Source organism: Chiloscyllium plagiosum, chromosome 7 (assembly GCF_004010195.1).
Source record: "Chiloscyllium plagiosum isolate BGI_BamShark_2017 chromosome 7, ASM401019v2, whole genome shotgun sequence".
NCBI classification, from domain to species: domain Eukaryota; kingdom Metazoa; phylum Chordata; class Chondrichthyes; order Orectolobiformes; family Hemiscylliidae; genus Chiloscyllium; species Chiloscyllium plagiosum.
Genome location: NC_057716.1, coordinates 42,098,180 through 42,118,511, shown reverse-complemented (window position 1 = coordinate 42,118,511; position 20,332 = coordinate 42,098,180). Strand labels below are relative to the sequence as shown.

General features: G+C 40.3%; 1 protein-coding gene across 4 annotated transcripts in view; it reads right to left on the bottom strand.

Moving 5' to 3' along the window:
* Nucleotides 1-20,332, bottom strand: part of znf385b (zinc finger protein 385B) — a 426,346-nt gene that overhangs the window by 236,945 nt on the left and 169,069 nt on the right. Inside the window, exon 1 of one of the 4 annotated variants that reach the window (XM_043693509.1) lies at nt 11,956-12,100. The exons of the other annotated variants lie outside the window; for them this stretch is intronic. Coding sequence (XP_043549444.1) covers nt 11,956-11,965 — 10 coding nt within the window. The 5' untranslated portion in view covers nt 11,966-12,100. Of the gene's footprint in view, nt 1-11,955; nt 12,101-20,332 lie in introns of those variants that run through there. 4 annotated transcript variants of the gene reach the window in all.

Here is a 20,332-nt window from a genome sequence, read left to right as displayed (position 1 = left end):
CTTTAAGTGGCAATTGGATAGGTACATGGATGGGTGCTTAAGCTAGGACAAATGTTCGGCACAACATCGTGGGCCGAAGGGCCTGTTCTGTGCTGTATTGTTCTATGTTCTATGTAATTGAATTAGTCAGAATTGCCTTGCTTTTTGTGAACAGAATGCATCCAGGCTATTCTCTGCATTGCAAGGTAGATGAAACATCTTAGCTGGTGCGTAGTTAGTTTTGGAGCACAAGTCTTCAGAACTATTGCCAAGTCCCTGAACAACTTGTAGAGTAACTGGGAATACTGAAAGAGCTTCTGATAAAACTTCTCAAATTGACTTATGCCAAAAGATCAGTTTTTGTGATTATAAAAGGAGAGTATTGCCATTGCAGAAAATCTGAAATAAAATCAAATGCTGGCAATACAAATGCAGGTCAGGCAGCCTTACAGAGAGAAACACAGAATTCATGAATCAGGTTGAGGTGACCTCCTGTCTGAACAAAGTTGACGTAATAGGTTTTGAGCAATTCAAAGGTGGGAAGACGGGGGTGGGTGGAGGGGAGAAGAAAAGGAAAGATCTCAGACAGGTTGGAGGGCAGGGCAGATTAAATGACCAAAGGATTAACTTTAAATTAGGCACTTTCAGCCTTCTGGACTCAACACTGAGCTCTATCATTTAGATCACAACCGCTGCTCCAATTTTGTTTCTTTCTTTATTTCACTGATAAGGTTATTTCTCATGTTTCTTTCTTAATCCCCCAGATTTACACTCAGATACCTGTTACCCAGCATTCATCAACACCTGAAACATGTGTGTTGTTCTATCTACACAGATGCTGCCTGTTCTGATGAGAATTTCCCTCAATATTACCATCCCCAGTATTTTGTTTTTGTATTAGAGTCAAACCAACTGACATTACGTCACAGCCTAATTATGGTTAAGCACAGGAAAAAAGAAATCAACATCATTTGACTCATCGACCACAGCTGTCTGGTTGTTTAATTGTTGCCAACTACTCACAGGGCACTCTGTCTGACCTCTGACATTATTAACCACCAATACAAGCGAAGTGATGAGACAGACAAAGACACAGTAACACCATGGCTGTGCTCCTTAATAACTTCAGTCCTATTGCCTTTGGGAGTCATGTCCAATAATGGTTCAAGGAAACTGGGGTCAACAATCATCTCTTACGAAGAAGCACCAATGTAGCTGTGATGAGAAGGGTATTGCTGGAATGGAAGGTAGAAGTGAACTTTTGTTCTTCAAACTGTTATTCAGAGAAAGTGAGTGAAGGATGTGTTATTGCTCTAATTTTGTCTATTGTACAGTGGCAGGGGTAAATGATTCTGAATTTATTCATTCGGAGAGTGTACAGTAGGATTGGGGATAATGGAGTTTGCAATGTTTTCATTGGATTTAACTGCTCAAACCGGGTGAGGAAGGGGACATAGTTCTGTCTTCAACTCCCTTGATGTATTATTGCTCATGTGTTTGAATGTATATGTGTGTGTGTGTGTGTCTGTGTCTGGATGGAGATGGTGGGAGACAGCATGAGGGTGAGCATGAGTTGGAGAGGGTGCTTTAAATGGTGCACATGACCACACCAAATCCACATGCGGCTTTTCCTGTGTTCGTACTGAGCAGCAGAGGCCACAGATCAGATACTGGATGACACTGGTGGCAGAGTAGCTCACTGGAAAACACTGCTGTCTCACTGCACCAGGGACTCGGGTTCAAGTTCAGGCATGGTCGACAGTCTGTGTGGAGTTTGCACGTTCTCCCCGTGTCTGCATGGGGTTTCACCCAGGTGCACCAGTTTCCTCCCACAAAGCAAAGATGTGCATGTTAGGGGGATTGGCCAAGCGAAACTGCCTTGTAGTGACTGGGGATGTATAGACTAGGTGGGTTAGCCATCGTAAATTGTGGGGTTGCAGGAATAGGGTGGACTTAATAGTAAGATACTAGAGAATGTTGCTGAACAAAGAGACCTTAGAGTGCAGGTTCATAGCTCCTTGAAAGTGGAGTTGCAAGTAGAAAGGATAGTGAAGGCGGCGTTTGGTATGCTTTCCTTTACTGGTCAGAGTACTGAGTACAGGAGTTGGGAGGTCATGTTGCGGCTGTATAGGACACTGGTTAGGCCACTGTTGGAATATTGCATGCAATTCTGGTCTCCTTTCTATCAGAAAGATGGAGAGACCAAAGGGGCAACTTTTTCTACACAGAGGGTGGTACAGGTATGGAATGAGCTGCCAGAGGAAGTGGTGGAGGCTGGTACAATTGCAACATTTAAGAGGCATTTGGATGGGTATATGAATAGGAACGGCTTGGAGGGATATGGGCCGGGTGCTGGTAGGTGGGACTAGATTGGGTTGGGATATCTGGTCGGCTTGGTCAGGTTGGACTGAAGGGTCTGTTTCCATACTGTACATCTCTATGACTGGAAAGTTCTTCAGAGGGTCAGTGCAGGCTCAATGGGCCAAAAGTACTCTTACCGCAGGGAGAGGAATTCTACAGTAAAGGACGGTAGTAAAGTTGAACAGGAAATAAAGTGGTGACACTCTCCCAAGTAACTTGTGTGGATTTGTTATTAGAATGGAAATAATGGACAAGATCTTCCAACTGGAAAATAATCTTTGCTTAAATTGCACATCAGGACTAAGAGGAAGTCCCAATGCAGCCAACTTTGAGGAAATTATTGAAGAAGTTGAAGCTTGTGATGGACAATTAGCTGTATCGACAACCCTTCACAAAACTTCCTAACAAAGTCAGAATCTTCAACCATTTACCACTATAGTTGACCAGAAAACATTAGTAGAATTAAAACTTGCTGCAACTCCTGCTAAACTCCCCCATCTCCTTCCAAAAGCCAATAAGCACCCAGCACCCTCCCCAAGTCAACCTCAACATTCCCTCCAATCCGAAAATCCCCTAGACTTAACTCTTTCCTGAACCACAAGTTATCTTGAATATCCACAGGCTAGTATATCCCACAAATACCAGCCTCGACTAGCTTCCCACTGACTCTGGCTCACTATGCCCTCAAGTGCAGTCTGACCTAGCCTGACTTGCACCCCCCTCCCCCCTCCATCCCTGCTCACCCTCAACAGACCTGTTCTGAAAGTGCCAACTGCCCTCACTGACCCATAGCCCCGAACCTAACCCAAGTGCTGACCCATTTAAAAGCCAGCTATTTACATGCCACCCTGCCCATCTGGTATCCTACCACACCTCCACCTTATCCACCAACCCAGCACCTATACTCCTCAACCACCTGGCACCCTACCCAGCCAGCACCTATACTGCTCACCCACCTGGCATTCTACTCAGCCAGCACCTATACTCCTCACGCATCTGGCATCCTACGCAGCAATCACCTATACTTCTCACCCACCTGGCACACTATTCCCAATCATTTGCCACTCGACGCAATCACCTCTTGCCTTATGCCCCTCATCCCCCGGCAAATTAGCCCATCCCCTGTCTGCTCGCTACCCTTCACCCACCTCCCACCCTACACACATACCTGACCCAAGACAGCTACATCGTTTGACACTTGTACTCCTGAAATGCCTGTCCTATTTTATATAAAATAAATCAGGTTCTAGGCTCTACTTCTGGATAGAATTAAAACGTAGGAAAATTAGGCTAAATCAATATCGAAGCCTGTTTAAACTACGCTTAAGAGTTCTCCACACAGTTCTGGTTACCATATTACCAAAGGGATATAAAGGCATTGGAGAGGATGCAGAGAAGATTTACTGGAAAGCTGCTGGAAATGGGTGGGTGTACATATTATAGAAAGATGCACAGATGGCTGAGGGGTGACCAAAGATACATTTAAAGTTATGAAAGAGTTTGAGTGAGTGGATACGGAGAGAATATTCCTTCTTGTGGAGAAGAGGCTATCAATATAACACAATCACCAAGAAATCCAAAAAGGGAATTTAGTGAAATAAAGTTTAGCAAAAAAGTGATGAGAATGTGGAACCTATTACCACAGAGTGTTGAAGCAAATAATATTGATGCAGTTAAGGGAAAGTTAAACAAAGTATGAGGAAGATGTGAGTAAATGATTATGACGATAGATTTAGAGAAATGAAATTGAGAGGGCACTCAAGTAGGACAACATTGACATAAAACAGAAGCAGAAGGCAATTTGGTCCTTTGAGCCTCCTCCACCATTCAAAATTATCATGGCTGATGATCCAACTCAATACCCTATTTCTGTATGCTCACCAAATCATTTGAATCCTTTAGCTCTAAGAACTACGTATCTTTATAACACACACACATTTCCTGAAAGTCTTCAATGTATTGGCCTCAAGAAGTTTCCTGTGGCAGAAAATTCCACAGGATTACCACCATCTGTGTGAAGAAATTCCACTCATCTCAGTCTTAAAAGGCCTGTCCCTTATTCTTGGTCTGAGGCCCCTTGTTCTGGACTCCCCAGTCATTGAGAACATACTTTCTCCGACTATCCTGTCTAATCATGTTCAATGCTGGCATGAACTGGTCATAGAGTCATAAAGCACAGAAACAGGCTCTTCTGTCCAACTTGTCCATGCCGACCTGGTTTCCTCAACTAAACTAGTCTCATTTGCCTGCGTTTGGCCCATAACTCTCTAAGCCTTTCCTATCCATGTACCTATCCAAATGGGAGTATAATTACAACATGTTAAATGTTGTAATTATACTCACCTCCACCACTTCCTCCGTCAATTCATTCCATATCCACATCATACTCTGCAGAAAAATGTTGTCCCTCAGATCCCTTTTGAATCTTTCCCCTCTCACCTTAAACCTATTCCCTTTAGTATTGGACTCCCCTACCTTCGGGAAAAGACCTTGCTCTTCACCCTATCCATGCCCCTCATAAATCTACCAATCTGCATAAAGTCACCTCTCAGCTTCCGAGGCTCCAGGGAAAGAAAAATCCCAGCCTATTCAGCCTTTCCTATAACTCAAACCTTCCAGTCTCAGTAACATCCTTGTAAATCTTTTCTTGCATCTTTTCTGGTAATAATAACATCCTTCTTAAAGCAGGGTGATCAGAATTGTATGCAGTACTCCAAATGTGGCCTCACCAATATCTTGTACAGACATAATTTGGCATCCCAATTCTGGTACTCAGTGCTCCAATCAATGAAACCAAACATCATCTTCACCCCCCAGTCTCTCTCTAATGTAACTTCCAAAGAACTGTATACCTGTACCACTCGATCTCTGTTGGACAACTCTCTTCTGGGCTCTACCATTAACTGTTTAGGTCTTACCCTGATTTGCCTTACCAAAATGCAACCCCTTACATTTATCTCAATTGGCCATTCTTTGGCCCATTGGTCCAGTTGATTAAGATCCTACTGTACTTTTAGACAATTGTCTTCACTGTCCACCATACCACTAATTTTGATGTAATCCACAAACTTAATAACTGTGCCTCCAATATTCTCATCCAAATCAATTATATAAATGATTAACAACAGTGGACCCAGCACTAATCCTTGTGGCACACCACTGGTCACAGGCCTCCAGTCTGAACAATAACCATCTACCACCACCTTCTGTCTCCTACTGTCAAGCCAGTTTCGTATCCAATTGGCTAGCATTACCTGGATTCCATTTGATCTCACCTTCCTAAACAGTCTGCCATGCTAAAGATGTAGACAACAACTGCTCTGCCTTCATCTATCTTCTTAGTCACCTCTTCAAAAAAAAACTCAATCAGGTTTATGAGACATGACTTCCTACGCACAAAGCCATGATAACTAACCTGAATCAGTCCACGCCTTTCCAATGCATGTTGATCCTGTCTCTTAGAATTAGCTCCAAAACTGACACCAGCCTCACTGGTCTGTAAAAGAAAGGCTTTTCTTTGCAACCTTTCTTAAATAATGGCACAAGATGAAGCACCCTGCCGACTTCTGGCACCTCCCCCACGGCTGCCAATGATACAAATATCTCAGCTTGGGTCCCCACAATTTCTTCCCTAGTTTCCTACAATATCCCGGGATACATTTTATTAGGCCCCGAGGATTTCTCTACCTTTATGCATTTTAAGACCTCCACCACAACCTCTTCTGTAATGTGGACACTTTAAGGCATTACCATTTATTTCCCCAAGTTTCCTAGTTTCCTTCTGTACAGTAAATACTGATGTGAAATATTCATTTAGGATTTCACCCATCTCCTGTGGTTCCACACAAAGAATGTCTCACTAATCTGTAAAGGACCCTATTCTCTCCCTAGTTACTATATTGCCCTTAAAATAGTTGTAGAGTCTCTTTGGATTTTCCTTTATCCTATCTGCCAAAGCTATTTCATGTCCCCTTTTTTGCCCTCCTGAATCCCCTCTGTTCTCAAGGGATTCATTTGATTTTGGTTGTCTATACCTGACATAGGCTTCTTTTTTCTTGACTAGAGCCTCAATACCTCTAGTCACCCAGCGTTCCCTACTACTGCCAGCCTTGACTTGCGCGTTAACAGGGACATGCTGTCCCTGAAGTTTCATTCACTTTTCAAAGCCTCCCAACTTGCCAGATGTCCCTTTAAATGCAAACTGACTCTACCAGTCAACTTTTGAAAGTTCCTGTTGGTTACCACCAAAAGTGGCCTTGTCCCAATGTAGAACTTTAATTTGTGCACTAGACTATCCTTTTCCAGAACCATTTTAAAACTAACAGAATTACCATCATTGGTTCCAAAGTGTTTCCCCACTCACAGTTCAGGCACTTGCCCTGCCTTATTTCCCAAGAGGAGGTCGAGTTGAATCGCCTGTTCTGTGCTGTATATCCTTTGTAATACATTTATAGAATATTCTCAAAGCTGTTACGCAAGGTGCAAAATTATTTTAAAATGCCTCCAGTATACTTCACCATAATTTAATTGGCAGTTTGAGACTCATTGTATGACCTTTTGAACTTTGAACACGAAACAAAGTTTCATTACTGTTTTTAAGAACAAGAACAATCATTTTCTTCCAGCAGTCAATCTGCTCCAAGCAATAGTGCTCGCACAGTGGATTTACCACAAAGCAAGGATACCATGGCTGCTGCCATAGTATATAAGCACAGGAGTATGCAATTCAGTTCTCCACCTTGTTCAGCCATTCACTGAGATCAAGGCTAGTGTGCAACCTAACTTCATATACTCAGTGTTACTTCATATTCCTTAACTCCAATTCACAAAAATCCATCAATCTCAGATTTAAAATTAACACAGGTTCTTTCTTGACAACTGTTTATTGAAGAGAGTTCTAAACTCTTCCTCTTCTTTTCATCCTCATTTCATTCTAAAAACTTCTTTATACTTTACCCTTCTAGTGCTAGACTACTCAAGCAGAGGAATTGTTGTTACCAAACTATTCATGTCTGTTCTCATAAATATCTTACAAAACTTCGATCAAATAACCTTTCAGTTTTCTAAATTCCAGGGACTATCACTCTACTTTGTTAGCTCTTCCCTCAGAGTTTAACCCTTGGAGTCCCAGGTGCAAATATTCCTGTGTGTAGCTGCTGAAGCATGATTCCTGCTCCCTTGTATCCTAACCCTCGAGATGTAAAGTCACCATTGCATTAAATGTTTTGATGATTTTCTCTGCATGTTTAATGATCCATGATCCGGACTTCCAATGTTTCAAAGTTCCATCACATTTTTCACCTGGTTTGATACGTACTTGTTGATGGAATTCCTTACTACTCATACGTGTGGTAGCATTATTGTCAGCAGCCTTACATATATTCCAAAAAAGTCCAGCCTCTCAGAAAAGCCAGTCACAAAACTTTCCTGAAGGACAAGAACATGTCATTCTATTGAGGAAAACAGCTTTTGTCATGTCTCTACTCTGTTGTTGGGACCAATCCTGAGTATTATAATATTGGTCAGTGGAGGTAGCTTGAAATGTTCCAATCGCATTAAAAGTCTGGGTCCTGACAACCATCACAGCAATGGGTATGAGTGTTCTCAAGCTAAATTCTATACAGACACAAACATCTTCAGTAAGAGGTATACTCTGCTGACCAAGGTAGATCTATTCAGAAAAGGTCAAATATTGGTGCCTATAAGTTAAATTTTTGGATGCTAGATGGGGTATGAGCGGGTATCAGCAATCAAGTGTGGAAGCACAGACTTCTGTACCGTATCAATCTCAAATACCATATCAGCCCATTGTAATAGCCATTTGGCACAGTATGATTAGAAGTGGAAGTTTTAGAGCTGCCAGCAGCAACAGTATTGTGATTACAGATTTTTGCAAAAGGAATCCTGCATGAAATATCACTAAAACAAGCTAATGCAGAAAACGGAACACGTTAGTCAACTAATAAATCAAATTACACCATGCTTCACATACCTGTCAATTACAAGTTTAAGAATCAAAGCATACAAACAAGAGGCATGGGTTGCTTTTTGAGTTGAGTTTACAGAACAATAGAGGATACAAATATGTGGAAGTCATCTATAAAAATCAAACTAAAATTGGGGGGGTTAATGAGGCGCACACCTCATCGTGGCCTCATAAAACATCAAACTTTTGGCATTGCAGAATTGAGCGCAAGGTGATGCCAGCCATCTGACTCTCTTGATAAATGCTAAGATGCACGTATATATTAAAAATCACTTTCATTATTTGAAAACTGGATTTTCTTGTGCATAAATTTCAAATTCATGAAAAGAATTCATATTACATTCAGCATTCATATTTCATGAATTATCAAAGATATCCTTGATAACCAGTCCCAAAGCTTTGGCAGCACAATGCTCCATGAAATTCCAATATAAAACTAGAAACACAGAAACATAGAGAGCAGGAGTTTGCCATAGGTCCCTTCAAGCCTGCTCTGCCATTCAATATGATCATGGCTGATCACTCGGTATCCTGCTCCCACTTTCTCATAATGCCCATTGGTCTCATCAGGGCTATGAACTATATATGGAGAAAGTGAGGACTGCAGATGCTGGAGATCAGAGCTGAAAATGTGTTGCTGGAAAAGCGCAGCAGGTCAGGCAGCATCCAAGGAGCAGGAGAATTGACGTTTCGGTCCTGAAGAAGGGCTCATGCCCGAAATGTCGATTCTCCTGCTCCTGGGATGCTGCCTGACCTGCTGCGCTTTTCCAGCAACACATTTTCAGCTATGAAATATATATACCTCCTTCCCAAAAATATTCAACAATTTACTCTCAAACATTGTCTGTGATATAGAATTCCACAGTTCACCATGGCCTGGGTGAAGACATTTCTTCTCCTCTCACCTTTAGTGGCCTATTCTGATTTTTTTAAACTGTGACTCCTGGTACTGGACTTCTTGCTAGTTGGGAGCCCCACTCCCAATCTTCTAAACTCCATGATATACGTCTGATTCCATCTCTCTACAAATTCCTAGGCCTGCTACCCTAGGAATCATGACAGTAAATTGTCCTTGCATTCATTCCATGGCCATAACATCATTCTTCAGACAAGACAACAAAAACTGCACACAGCACTCCAGGAGTGGTATCACCAAGGCTCTGTACAATTGCAGCAAGTCATCCCTGCTCCTGTACTCAAATCTTCTCGCTATGAAGACTAACATACTGTTTGCCTCATTCACCATTACTTTCAGCAAGGGCACCCAGATGTCATTGCATGTCCTCTTTTCTCAATCTATCACCATTCAGATAATGATCTGCCTTCTGGTTTTGGCTACCAAAATGGATAACCTCCCATTAATCCACATTATACAACAGCTGCCAAGCATTTGCCCACTGCTACAGTTTGGCCATCTTTTCTATTTTGTATTTGTGCCAGACTGAACCTTCCAAATGATTGTTAGTGTTCTCCTTCACAAAAATACAGGGGAACTGACAGCTATCATCCCAGACCATTAACCTTTTGAATGTATTTATCTGCAAGACTGGGAAAAGTCATTTCTGAATTTCGGAAACTATTTGGAATAGCAGATACTAATTAAAAGGGGTTTTCTGTAGCTTCCAAGTAAAGACAGAAATTATCAGTAAGTAAATAAGGATTGGGAACTTTTCATAATTATTCCAATGAAACATTTAAAATTAGGTACAGATCAAAATTGAGCTTGTATACAGTTCTAAATTTTTTGCTTTGTTGAGGCATTTAGTTGCCCAATTGTTAAATCTGTGAAAGCTATAAGTAAATCATACTTAAATGCTAAGTATTCAATCAGATCCATGAGAATGACATAGCTTTCAACATAGGACTGTGAGAAAAACTCCATTCTTTTGGTTCTACTTGTGCTGTAACTAGTTCAACTGCAAACATCTAATTTACAGTCTGAAACACAGACTTCTTTTCGAGGAGAAAGAACATAAGCTAGTCACTTTGTAATTTGCTCTTTGAAATTTCTGTTTGAACTGAGGTCAATTTATGTACTAGTATCTGGGAGCAATCAACAACAGTTCATTTTGTTCAAGTGCAGTATGTAAAGCATGGTAAATTATTTCCCAAAATGATTCCTAAGAGTATATCAAAGCCTTTATGAAGAGTTCCTTGGAGTTATTTTGTGAACCTGCACAAACATAATGGAACATACCTGATAGCATCTGGGTGGAGATTTGAAAGCTTGCCCTTAATCTTATCTAGTTGAAACCTTTGAAACAGCTGCAAAAGGTGCAGGCAAAGAGACAATTCTCATCTGTGCTAATCTTGCCCTAAGGCAAATGAGAAAAATGCCTAACGTGTGCAACTAGTTAATAGCCAAGTGAAGTTCAGCAAGATCCAACAAGTACACCTGGTGAAATAAAACTATACATTAAAGTTGGGGCTGATCCAAAGACAGTGTCTAAATCAATGCAAAGAAAACTCTGTGTATTCCCATAAACCTGCTCATTTAGACAAAAAGATAAATACTGCTGCATTCAGTACAAGCAGAAAACGCCTAGGGGCCAGAATGTTAATGTTTGACAGTAACAGGAAAATTTAGTGTCCATCAATCACATTCTTGGTTGACTACAACTGGCATATCTTATTGATATTTTGTTAAATATTGCTTCATGGTGGGATATTATTGCAAAATTTTTATTTGCAATAATTTTTGTTTATGTAATGGTTTGGCATATAGCATATTCAGCTTCACATCATTCAACACCCGATTAAGTGCACATTTACAAGAGGCCAAAAAATGAAAATTAAAAGCTGTTTTCTGTTGGCACAACTCCATTCACTTCTGCTAGCTTAGTAATTTTACCCCCAATCTATTGTATTAATTCATTTGCCTGTTTTGCCTTTTACCCAGCTGCCAAACTTGCATTGTCAGTTACTTTCCCCACAATGCACAAACTATTTAACACATTAACAAGCTATAGCATATTAAATGCAAGTAACCCTTTTTTTTCTTGCCCATTCGTAAATTCATAACATACATGTTTTACAGAAAACAACCCATGTAAGTTTCAATTAAGTGAATATTCCTGTTTACTAAATAATACATCATGTCAAACTAATATGAACAGATTAATTATATATTGACAACAAGTTAAAGTTCAAGGATTGTACAACAACACTATTCTGTAATTAAATATTCTATAATTACATTTGACAAATAATAAGTTATTTCTTAAAATTAGAAGGCACACACAGCCATAAAATTCTGTTCCTAAACATTTTACAATATACTTTAGTTTTTCGATGCTTTTTATATCAGATATTTGAAAACATACTTTCAAGTTATTTAGCGAATGATTCTAATATTTCAATTACATTACCCAAGTGTCTTTAAAATCTTACATTCAAAGAACACATGGAAGTATCCCTGTGAGTCTATCAACTTACATTATTACTTCACTACTTCATAACAAGATTTCCTATGGAAATTCTTAACTTTAGCTACACATCTACCTGAAGTAGAGCAAAGTCATACATGGTTTTGCAATAAAAGACCAAACAATCTGTGTACATAGTTCACGTACAACTGTTAAGTTTGCACTTAAGAAACAAAAATCTATTTTCCACATGGTTTTACTTACCCAACAGCATGTCTCACATTTAACAAGTTCAGCATAAGCGATGAAAAGTAGTCTCAAACAGCATTCAAGAAAAAAGCTGTGGGTTGACTTGATCAGTCTCGCAAAGTTTTCACAAAGCGCTGAACGTGAGACTTCAGAAACATGCTTCTATTGAATTGCACCCTAAGGCAACCGAAATGCTCACCCTCTATTGGTTTTCCTTAAAAGAAACTAACTGAAACAATAGAGTGACTGTCAGCAGCTGCAGCCACCTCAAACTGCAAACCCATGAAGCCACGGAAAACTAGGTCAGTGCACTAAGATTCCAAACTTGAAGTATTAAGATCTGAATACATGGATGGCCTACTCTCATATTAATTTAAATTAATCATACTTTTCTTCTGCCACACACCTCTTGGCTAAGCTTTAGAGCCTGAAAGAATCTAGGCCCACCATAAATCAAGACTCACGACATTTTTGTACTCTTTGTTCCACTTTGCAGACAAGTTGAAGGGTGGAATATTAAACAGAATGCTAATGCATTTCATTTCACTGAGAGTGGAACTAAATTACTTGAAAGAAAATGGGGACAATAACTTTGTTTATAATTTTCGCCTTTTCATGACTGTAAAAATACCAGGTTAAATGGATCCTTATTTCTTGATGCATTGTGATTTATAATTTATGTGGCATGAATTATTAAGCAGCAATTCTAAGGTTCCACAATACTTATAGACATTGGTTGAGCTGTTCTGTATGATGTTAATTGCTGTTAATTAGATATGTTATGCATTCAGAACAAGTTTCTTGAAACTTCACGCATGACAAATACGAAACAATCTATTCTGGATTTTAAATAAATGCACATGGTGATATTGCTCACTTCAGCAAACTATTTTGTTTTAATCACATCTTTTGCAGCTGGCAAAATATATATCTGCTCTCAATTTCATATTTTCCGAATAATAACAAATGCAGTTCAATTCTGACCACAATAATTATGCTTTGAGAAATGTAGAGAAAGGTTACACACACACAATTTACAACCTTAGACCTATTGCTTGCTTTGAATCAAAAAACTAATAATCAATGAAGGTTCAAACTGTTGTGCTCCTTGTCCGAACAAGAACAAAGTGGTATTTCAGTTACCAAGATACATACAAGTTAAAAAATAATAAACATGAACTAATTTAAAAGACTTCCAAATTGAAAGAGAGCAACAAAAATAGAATTTAGAAAAACAAATCTTTGAAAGCCACATCAAAAAAAAGCTTAGGAATATGGGTTCAAAAGTGGCTGAAGAGATTAAACAAGCAAACATGCAAAGTAGATTTTGAAAGTATTCTTACAATATTTCAATCAGAATTCTGAGGATTAAAATACCAGTAAAATAGGAAGTAAATAATAAAAATACCAACTTAATATTTTCTTTAGGTACTTTAACAAAATATTAGTATGTATTCAACATCTAATGCACATCGTCAAATTCCTCAGATTTTCAGATCCACATGGAAAAGGTACTTCATGGATTGATTTAACTTAGAGTTAGCCAATTCCCATGAGCCTCAAGTTACATAACATGATGATGTTGAAGAGAAAACATGGTGCACTGCGCATCATGATGAAGAAACCAAAATGTACTTATGGAGTTTTGCAGGACTGTACCAAAAAAATTGAGATGCAAAATAGCAAGTACGTACAGTAATTAGCCAGAGTTCACAAAGGACCATAGGCATCTTTCTGCATTTGAGATATAATTGGTTGTATATAGGTCAAAGCAATTATTGGCCTATCAATCAAACAGCAATATCAGGCAAAATTATTCTAATTTTATTTGGTAAGTTGACACAGGACTGACACAGCAATAACTGAATCAGCATAAATTTTAATAGTGAAGATTTGGTTTGACAAATCACTTTAACTTCTCCGAATTTTCAGATACAGTAGATAGCAGAACTCCTCACACAACAGCTAACACACTTTCAGCTTGGAAGACTTGTAAAGAAATAAAATGTCACAGGAATCAGGGAATTTAAAACGAAAGATAAATTATGTAACATCACAGGACAGAAACATGCTGAAAGGCACCGCAGGGGCAAAAGTATGGATGCTTGGTATTTCAAGTCTTCATGAATAACCCAGATATCAATAATTTACAGTTATTCAGAAACATCATGTATAAAACAGTCAAAAGCATGACCATAAGACAGAAACAGAATTTGGCTCATTGTGTCAGCTCCGCTATTTGATCATGGTTGATATATTTTTACACATCTTAGCTTTATTTTTAAATATTAATCTTATTGATGTTAAAGAGATGTTTCTCAAGACCTACTGACCTGCTAAACTTGCCGAGATAGAAATGTTAACAAGTCAGGAAAATATTAGGCATTCTATTATTTAATTATTTGCTTGTGCAATAGGCTTTAGTCAAGTTCTAACTTAAGCTGCATGCAAATGTAATTTTAATCACTTACAATGGAAGGATGTGGCAAAAATTAAGGAAATTTCTTAATATAGTAGGCAGACATTTCTGTAGTCTCCTTCACCAAGTCTTTAGTTTTAGGTTTGTTCATGTCATGAAGGCATTGCTGGCTACACACAGCATTTATTGCCCAATCCTGCTTGCCTGGGATTTCGTGACGAGGGGCTTGCATCTCAAATTGCTGCAGTTCTGGGGTGTTGGAACATCATCGGTGCTGTATGGGAGTACCTGCATCTTAACCCAATGACAGTAAATGAACAGCAATTACCATAGTTCCAAGTCAAGATGATGTCCCTTACATAAAACAAATAATTGCAGATACTGGAGATCTGAAACATAAACAGAAATTGCTGGAGAAACTCAACAGGTCTCACGGTATTTGCGGGAAGAAGGCAGAAATTAACACACTGAACTTGATTCTGATGAATTCCACTTCCTTCTACAGATGCTGCCAGACCTGCTGAGTTTCTCTTGCAATTTCTATCTTTGATCTCCCCTTACATCTGCTCTGATTGTCCTTCTTGATGGTAGAAGTCATGACTTTGGAGGATGCTTCCATCAAGTCTTGATTAGCTACTGGAGAGCATCTTGTCGATGGTATGCCCTGTATGTGGCTGGTAAAGGGAGCAAATGCTAAAGTTCATGGATGTGGTGCCAATCAAGTGGGCTGCTTTGTCCCACAATATTCTTCAATGCTGTTTGAACTTCACCCATTAATTCTATCATGTACCTGAATTGTGCCTTGTAGACGGTGGACAGACTTTGGGGGAGTCAAGATGTGAGTTATCCGCTGCAGACCTCTAAGCCTCTGACTTGTGGCCACAGCATTTATATAGCTGGTGCAGCTGAGTTCCTACTTACTATAACATCAGGGTGTTGATTGTAGGGCATTCAGCAATGGTAATACCATTTAATATCAAGGGTCAATAGTTAGATTTTCTTGTGTTGGAAATGGCGTGATGGACCAGATCAGAACCTCCAAAGAGTACTATGGAATTTGCCTAGACTCTAACTTTCATTTTTTGAAAAGGCAACTGTAAGACTCTGTGCTCTAGATATGATTTGATTGGTGTGTGAGGTGCTGGAAAAGCACAGCAGGTCAGGCAGCACTGGAGGACCAGGAAAAACGATGTTTCAGGCAAAAGCCCTTCATCAGGATTCCTGAAGAAGGGGCTTTTGTCCAAAACATCGATTTTCCTGCTCCTCGGGTGCTGCCTGACCTGTTGTCCTTATCCAGCACCACACTCTCGACTTTAAACTCCAGCATCTGCAGTCATCATTTTCACCTATCTGATTTGATTGTTCTACCACTAAGCATTCATCAAAACACATTATTCTTATAGTAATTAAAATACAATAAAAAGAAGAATTGTCATAACTTTACTGAAATACAGTACTTATTAATATATTACTCAACCACTAATCTTCAACTGTTCCAAAACAGGCCGCATTCCACAAAGGCAATTCAGCAACAGTTATATTTCTCATGTGCTGTCTCTTTCCAGTCCAGTAGAAAGAAAACCAAAAGAAACAATCTGCCCTTTTGCTTTTAAAAGAGGAAGCCTCTTTATCGGAGATTTCATTGTGGCAGCAGTGAACTCAAGCTTAGAGTTCCAGCAGCCAACAAAAACTGCCAACTAACTGAAAGCAAAACTAAAGTCCTTTTGGGTTTTTGTGGGCGTGACCCCACCCTCCCCTGATTAGTTTATCTTACATTTTTTTAAAAATCCAGGGAGAACTTAAAGCTGTTTATCAACTGTTTGCCTGAAGCAGACATTCCAGCACCATTGTAACAAACCACTCCCGTCTCTGGATGAGAAACAGCATCGAACACACTTCTTAAAGGTACAGTGTCATCACAATGGCCACTGCTCAGCACTTGCGTGGTTCCACTGATACAGGCCATAAACCAGGTCAAGCCTGGATGCTGCTCAAGTCTTGCTGCATATTCTTCAGTATGACAGGAGCTGCAAGTGCTGCTTGACAGCACTGCCAATACCCCTTTCCTTGTATATTTATTAGACAACGGAGGATGGAAAGATGTTCACATGCAGAATGATCACCAGGATTTACTTCTTGGTTTAAATGGCTGTCTTCCCTACTATACATTCAATAGCATGACAGCGTAATAATATATGAAACTTCAGTTACTCATGAAACTGAACCCTCGAAGTAAACTGGGTTCCACTGTAATCCATTCTAATACTGTATCTTCTCCATTTCTAGGCCTAAATAGAAACAGCTGTAGACCAAGAGACAGATGGTGGGGCAGGTGCCTTTCTGTGTATTATATAGCTAACATGGCATATTATATAGCAGACATTACTGTTAGAAATCTTAGCTGGTGTTCTGCCAAGTAAACAGATATCATCAGGTAAAGTAGAAGACAACAGTGGTATTTGTTCAAAATTCCAGACTTGTTTTTCTAGCTGAAATGTTACAATGGTGATGAAAGTGGTGCTGAAGAAAAATAACTTATTAGTTGATGTCAGTAGTACTAACTCTCCACAGCAGAAATTCATGCAGAGGGATATTCACAACTCCCTAAATCTGCATGACACACTCACACTGAAGATGAGCAGCAATAGGTTACTGCTCCATTATTCTATGTTTGATTATATTTGCCTGATTATTACAGATGGCAACTGTGTTTCCTGTTTCTGAGTGAAGACTCATAGAATCATAGAGCCCCTACAGTGTGGAAGCAGGGCATTTGACCCATCAAATCCGCACTAACCCTCTGAAGAGCATCCCACCCAGACCCACACCCCCTACCCTGTACCTTTTTCTATGGGTAATCCACCCAGCCTGCACATCCCTGGACACTATGGGTAATTTAGCATGGCTAATCCACCTAATCTGCACATTTTTGGACTATGGGAGGAAACCAGAGCACCCAGAGGAAACACAGAGACACAGTGAAAACATGCAACCTCCACATATTCAGTCATCGGAAGGTGGAATTGAACCCGGATCCCTGATACTGTGGGGCAGCTTCAGTGCTGACTCAGAATGGTAAACCCATGTGGAAAGAACTGGGCACTAGAGCTGTAACGTGGAGTAAACGTTTTAAAGCAATGAAAGTAAAACCTGTAACTGATATACAAATGTGTTATCTCTGCACAGTTCTGAAATAAAATATACAATATTGAAGCTCATAAACTCATCATCTCAAGCTACTAGAGCAGGAGGGGTTATTTTTATGTCCAGACTGGGGTTTAGGCGGTTATATTCTTCAAAATGAGGAACACAATGCCAAACTGCTGTAAACATATCTAATCCCATTTTCAACAGGACAACCTGGGGGTCAGTTGAATGTAAGCTCTCTGAATTAAATAGAAAATTATAAAATTTAAACAAGGCTGCACACCTCAAATTTTAGCAGCCATATGCATTGAGTGATTTTCTTGCACAAATGGTAGATCAGGGGAATAGGCTGTGAGGTTGTGTGGGCGGGGGGGGGGGAGCGGTGTGAAGTAGAGAGGCATCACTCTCATCTGCCTTTCTCTCTGTTACTGGACAACCACAAGCCTTCAGCATCAGACTTCAATTTTCAGCTTCGCGTCTTCAGACCCTGCTGTAGCCACTCTGCCTGGCCCGCTGCCAGATAAAAATCTTTAAACAAAATGACACCCTACCATTACATTTTAATAAACCTCGACATTTTGCATGTTTTGGGTTTACTGATCATTTGAGGTCACCCCACCTCCCCATAAATTGTAGGGCCAGACACATTTTACTCAGATTCTTCGACACAGCACAGAAATTTCCTCTCAGTGTGACATTTAAACCCCGAGCAATGGATGGACGGATTGGAGATGGTCTGCAGTCAGATCTCGAAACTCATTTCCAGCTTTTGGGATGAAGAACAGGTAGGAACAAGAACATCATTGAATTGTATTGGATGGATCTTCTGCCTTAGCCATTTAATGTAAGTTCCCATTCTCCTTTTTCATACTCTGGCAAGAGAGAGAAATGAGGGCAATTCTCATATGAAATTCCAGGGTTCCATACAATGGGAGTGCTTTCAAAACTGGATGAAATGAACATCTCAAAGTGCATGTGGAAGAAGTGGAAACAATGTAAAATTAAACTGAATTGATGGCAAAAGGATTTAATACGAGATCTGTATTGCTGCAGTGTAACTTTGAGTTCACCTCTACATTTATTGCCCTATTACAGCAACAAAAGACACTGCAGTAATTATAGATAACACAAATGAAATTAGAATGACAGAAGATCTAACTTGGGATTATATTGCCATTTCATTATCATACTTACAGTGGAATACAGATCCTTTATTATGAGGTCCCATATGAATCGTTTCTAATCTTCCCTAATTCCAGCGCACAACTAAACTGGTCTCTCCTTTCAGATGAGGAATACACGGCAGCTGAAAGCAGCTGCAAGGACCATCAAAACACAGGAAGCAAAATTGATTTCAGAGAAACAAGAAGTCAACTGCAGAAAGGCAGTTCGAGGGGGATCTGCCTTTAGAGGTAGTATGGGCTGAAGTCAGAAATAGGAAAGGTGCAGTCACCTTGTTGGGTGTTTACTATAGGCCCCCCAATAGCAGCAGAGATGTGGGGAAACAGATTGGGGAACAGATTTTGGAAAGGTGCAGAAGCCACAGGGTAGTAGTCATGGGCGATTTCAACTTCCCAAATATTGATTGGAAGCTCTTTAGATCAAGTAGATTGGATGGGGCGGTGTTTGTGCAGTGTGTCCAGGAAGCTTTTCTAACACAGTATGTAGATTGTCCAACCAGAGGGGAGGCCATATTGGATTTGGTACTCGGTAATGAACCGGGACAAGTGGTGGGCTTGTTAGTGGGTGAACATTTTGGTGATGGTGACCACAATTCTGTGACTTTCACCTTGGTTATGGAGAGAGATAGGTGCGCACAACAAGGTAGATTTTATAATTGGGGGAAGGGAAATTACAATGCTGTAAGGCAGGATTTGAGGAGCATACGTTGGGAGCATAGGATGTCAGGGAAGGATGTGGTGGAAATGTGGAACTTCTTCAAAGAGCAGATACGACGTGTCCATGAAATGTATGTACCTATCAGGCAGGAAAGAAATGGTCATGTGAGGGAGCCTTGGTTGACGAGAGAGGTTGAATGTCTGATAAAGAGGAAGAAGGAGGCTTAAATAAGGTTGAGGAAACAGGGTTCAGACAGAGCAGTGGAGGGATACAGGATAGCCAGAAGGGACCTGAAGAAAGGGATTAGGAGAGCTAAGAGAGGGCATGAAAAATCGTTGGCGGATAGGATCAAGGATAACCCCAAGGCATTTTATGCGTATGTGAGAAACCTGAGAATCACGAGAACGAGGGTAGGTCCGATCAAGGACAATAGTGGGAGACTGTGTATTGAGTCGGAAGAGATAGGAGAGGTCTTGAACAAGTACTTCTCTTCAGTATTTACGAACGAGAGGGACCGTATTGGAGAAGAGGAGAGTGTGAAATGGACTGGTAAGCTAGAAGAGATACCTGTTAGGAAGGAAGATGTGCTGGACATTTTGAACAACTTGAGGATAGACAAGTCCCCCGGGCCTGACAGGATATATCCTAGGATTATGTGGGAAGCAAGAGAGGAAAGTGCAGTACCGTTGGCAATGATCTTCTCGTCTTCACTGGCAACGGGGGTGGTACCAGGGGACTGGAGAGTAGCGAATGTTGTGCCCCAGTTCAAAAAAGGGAATAGGGATAACCCCGGGAATTACAGGCCTGTTAGTCTTACTTCTGTGGTAGGCAAAGTAATGGAAAGGGTACTGAGGGATAGGATTTATGAGTATCTGGAAAGACACTGCTTGATTAGGGACAGCCAGCACGGATTTGTGAAGGGTAGGTCTTGCCTTACAAGTCTTATTGAATACTTCGAGGAGGTGACCAAGCACGTGGATGAGGGTA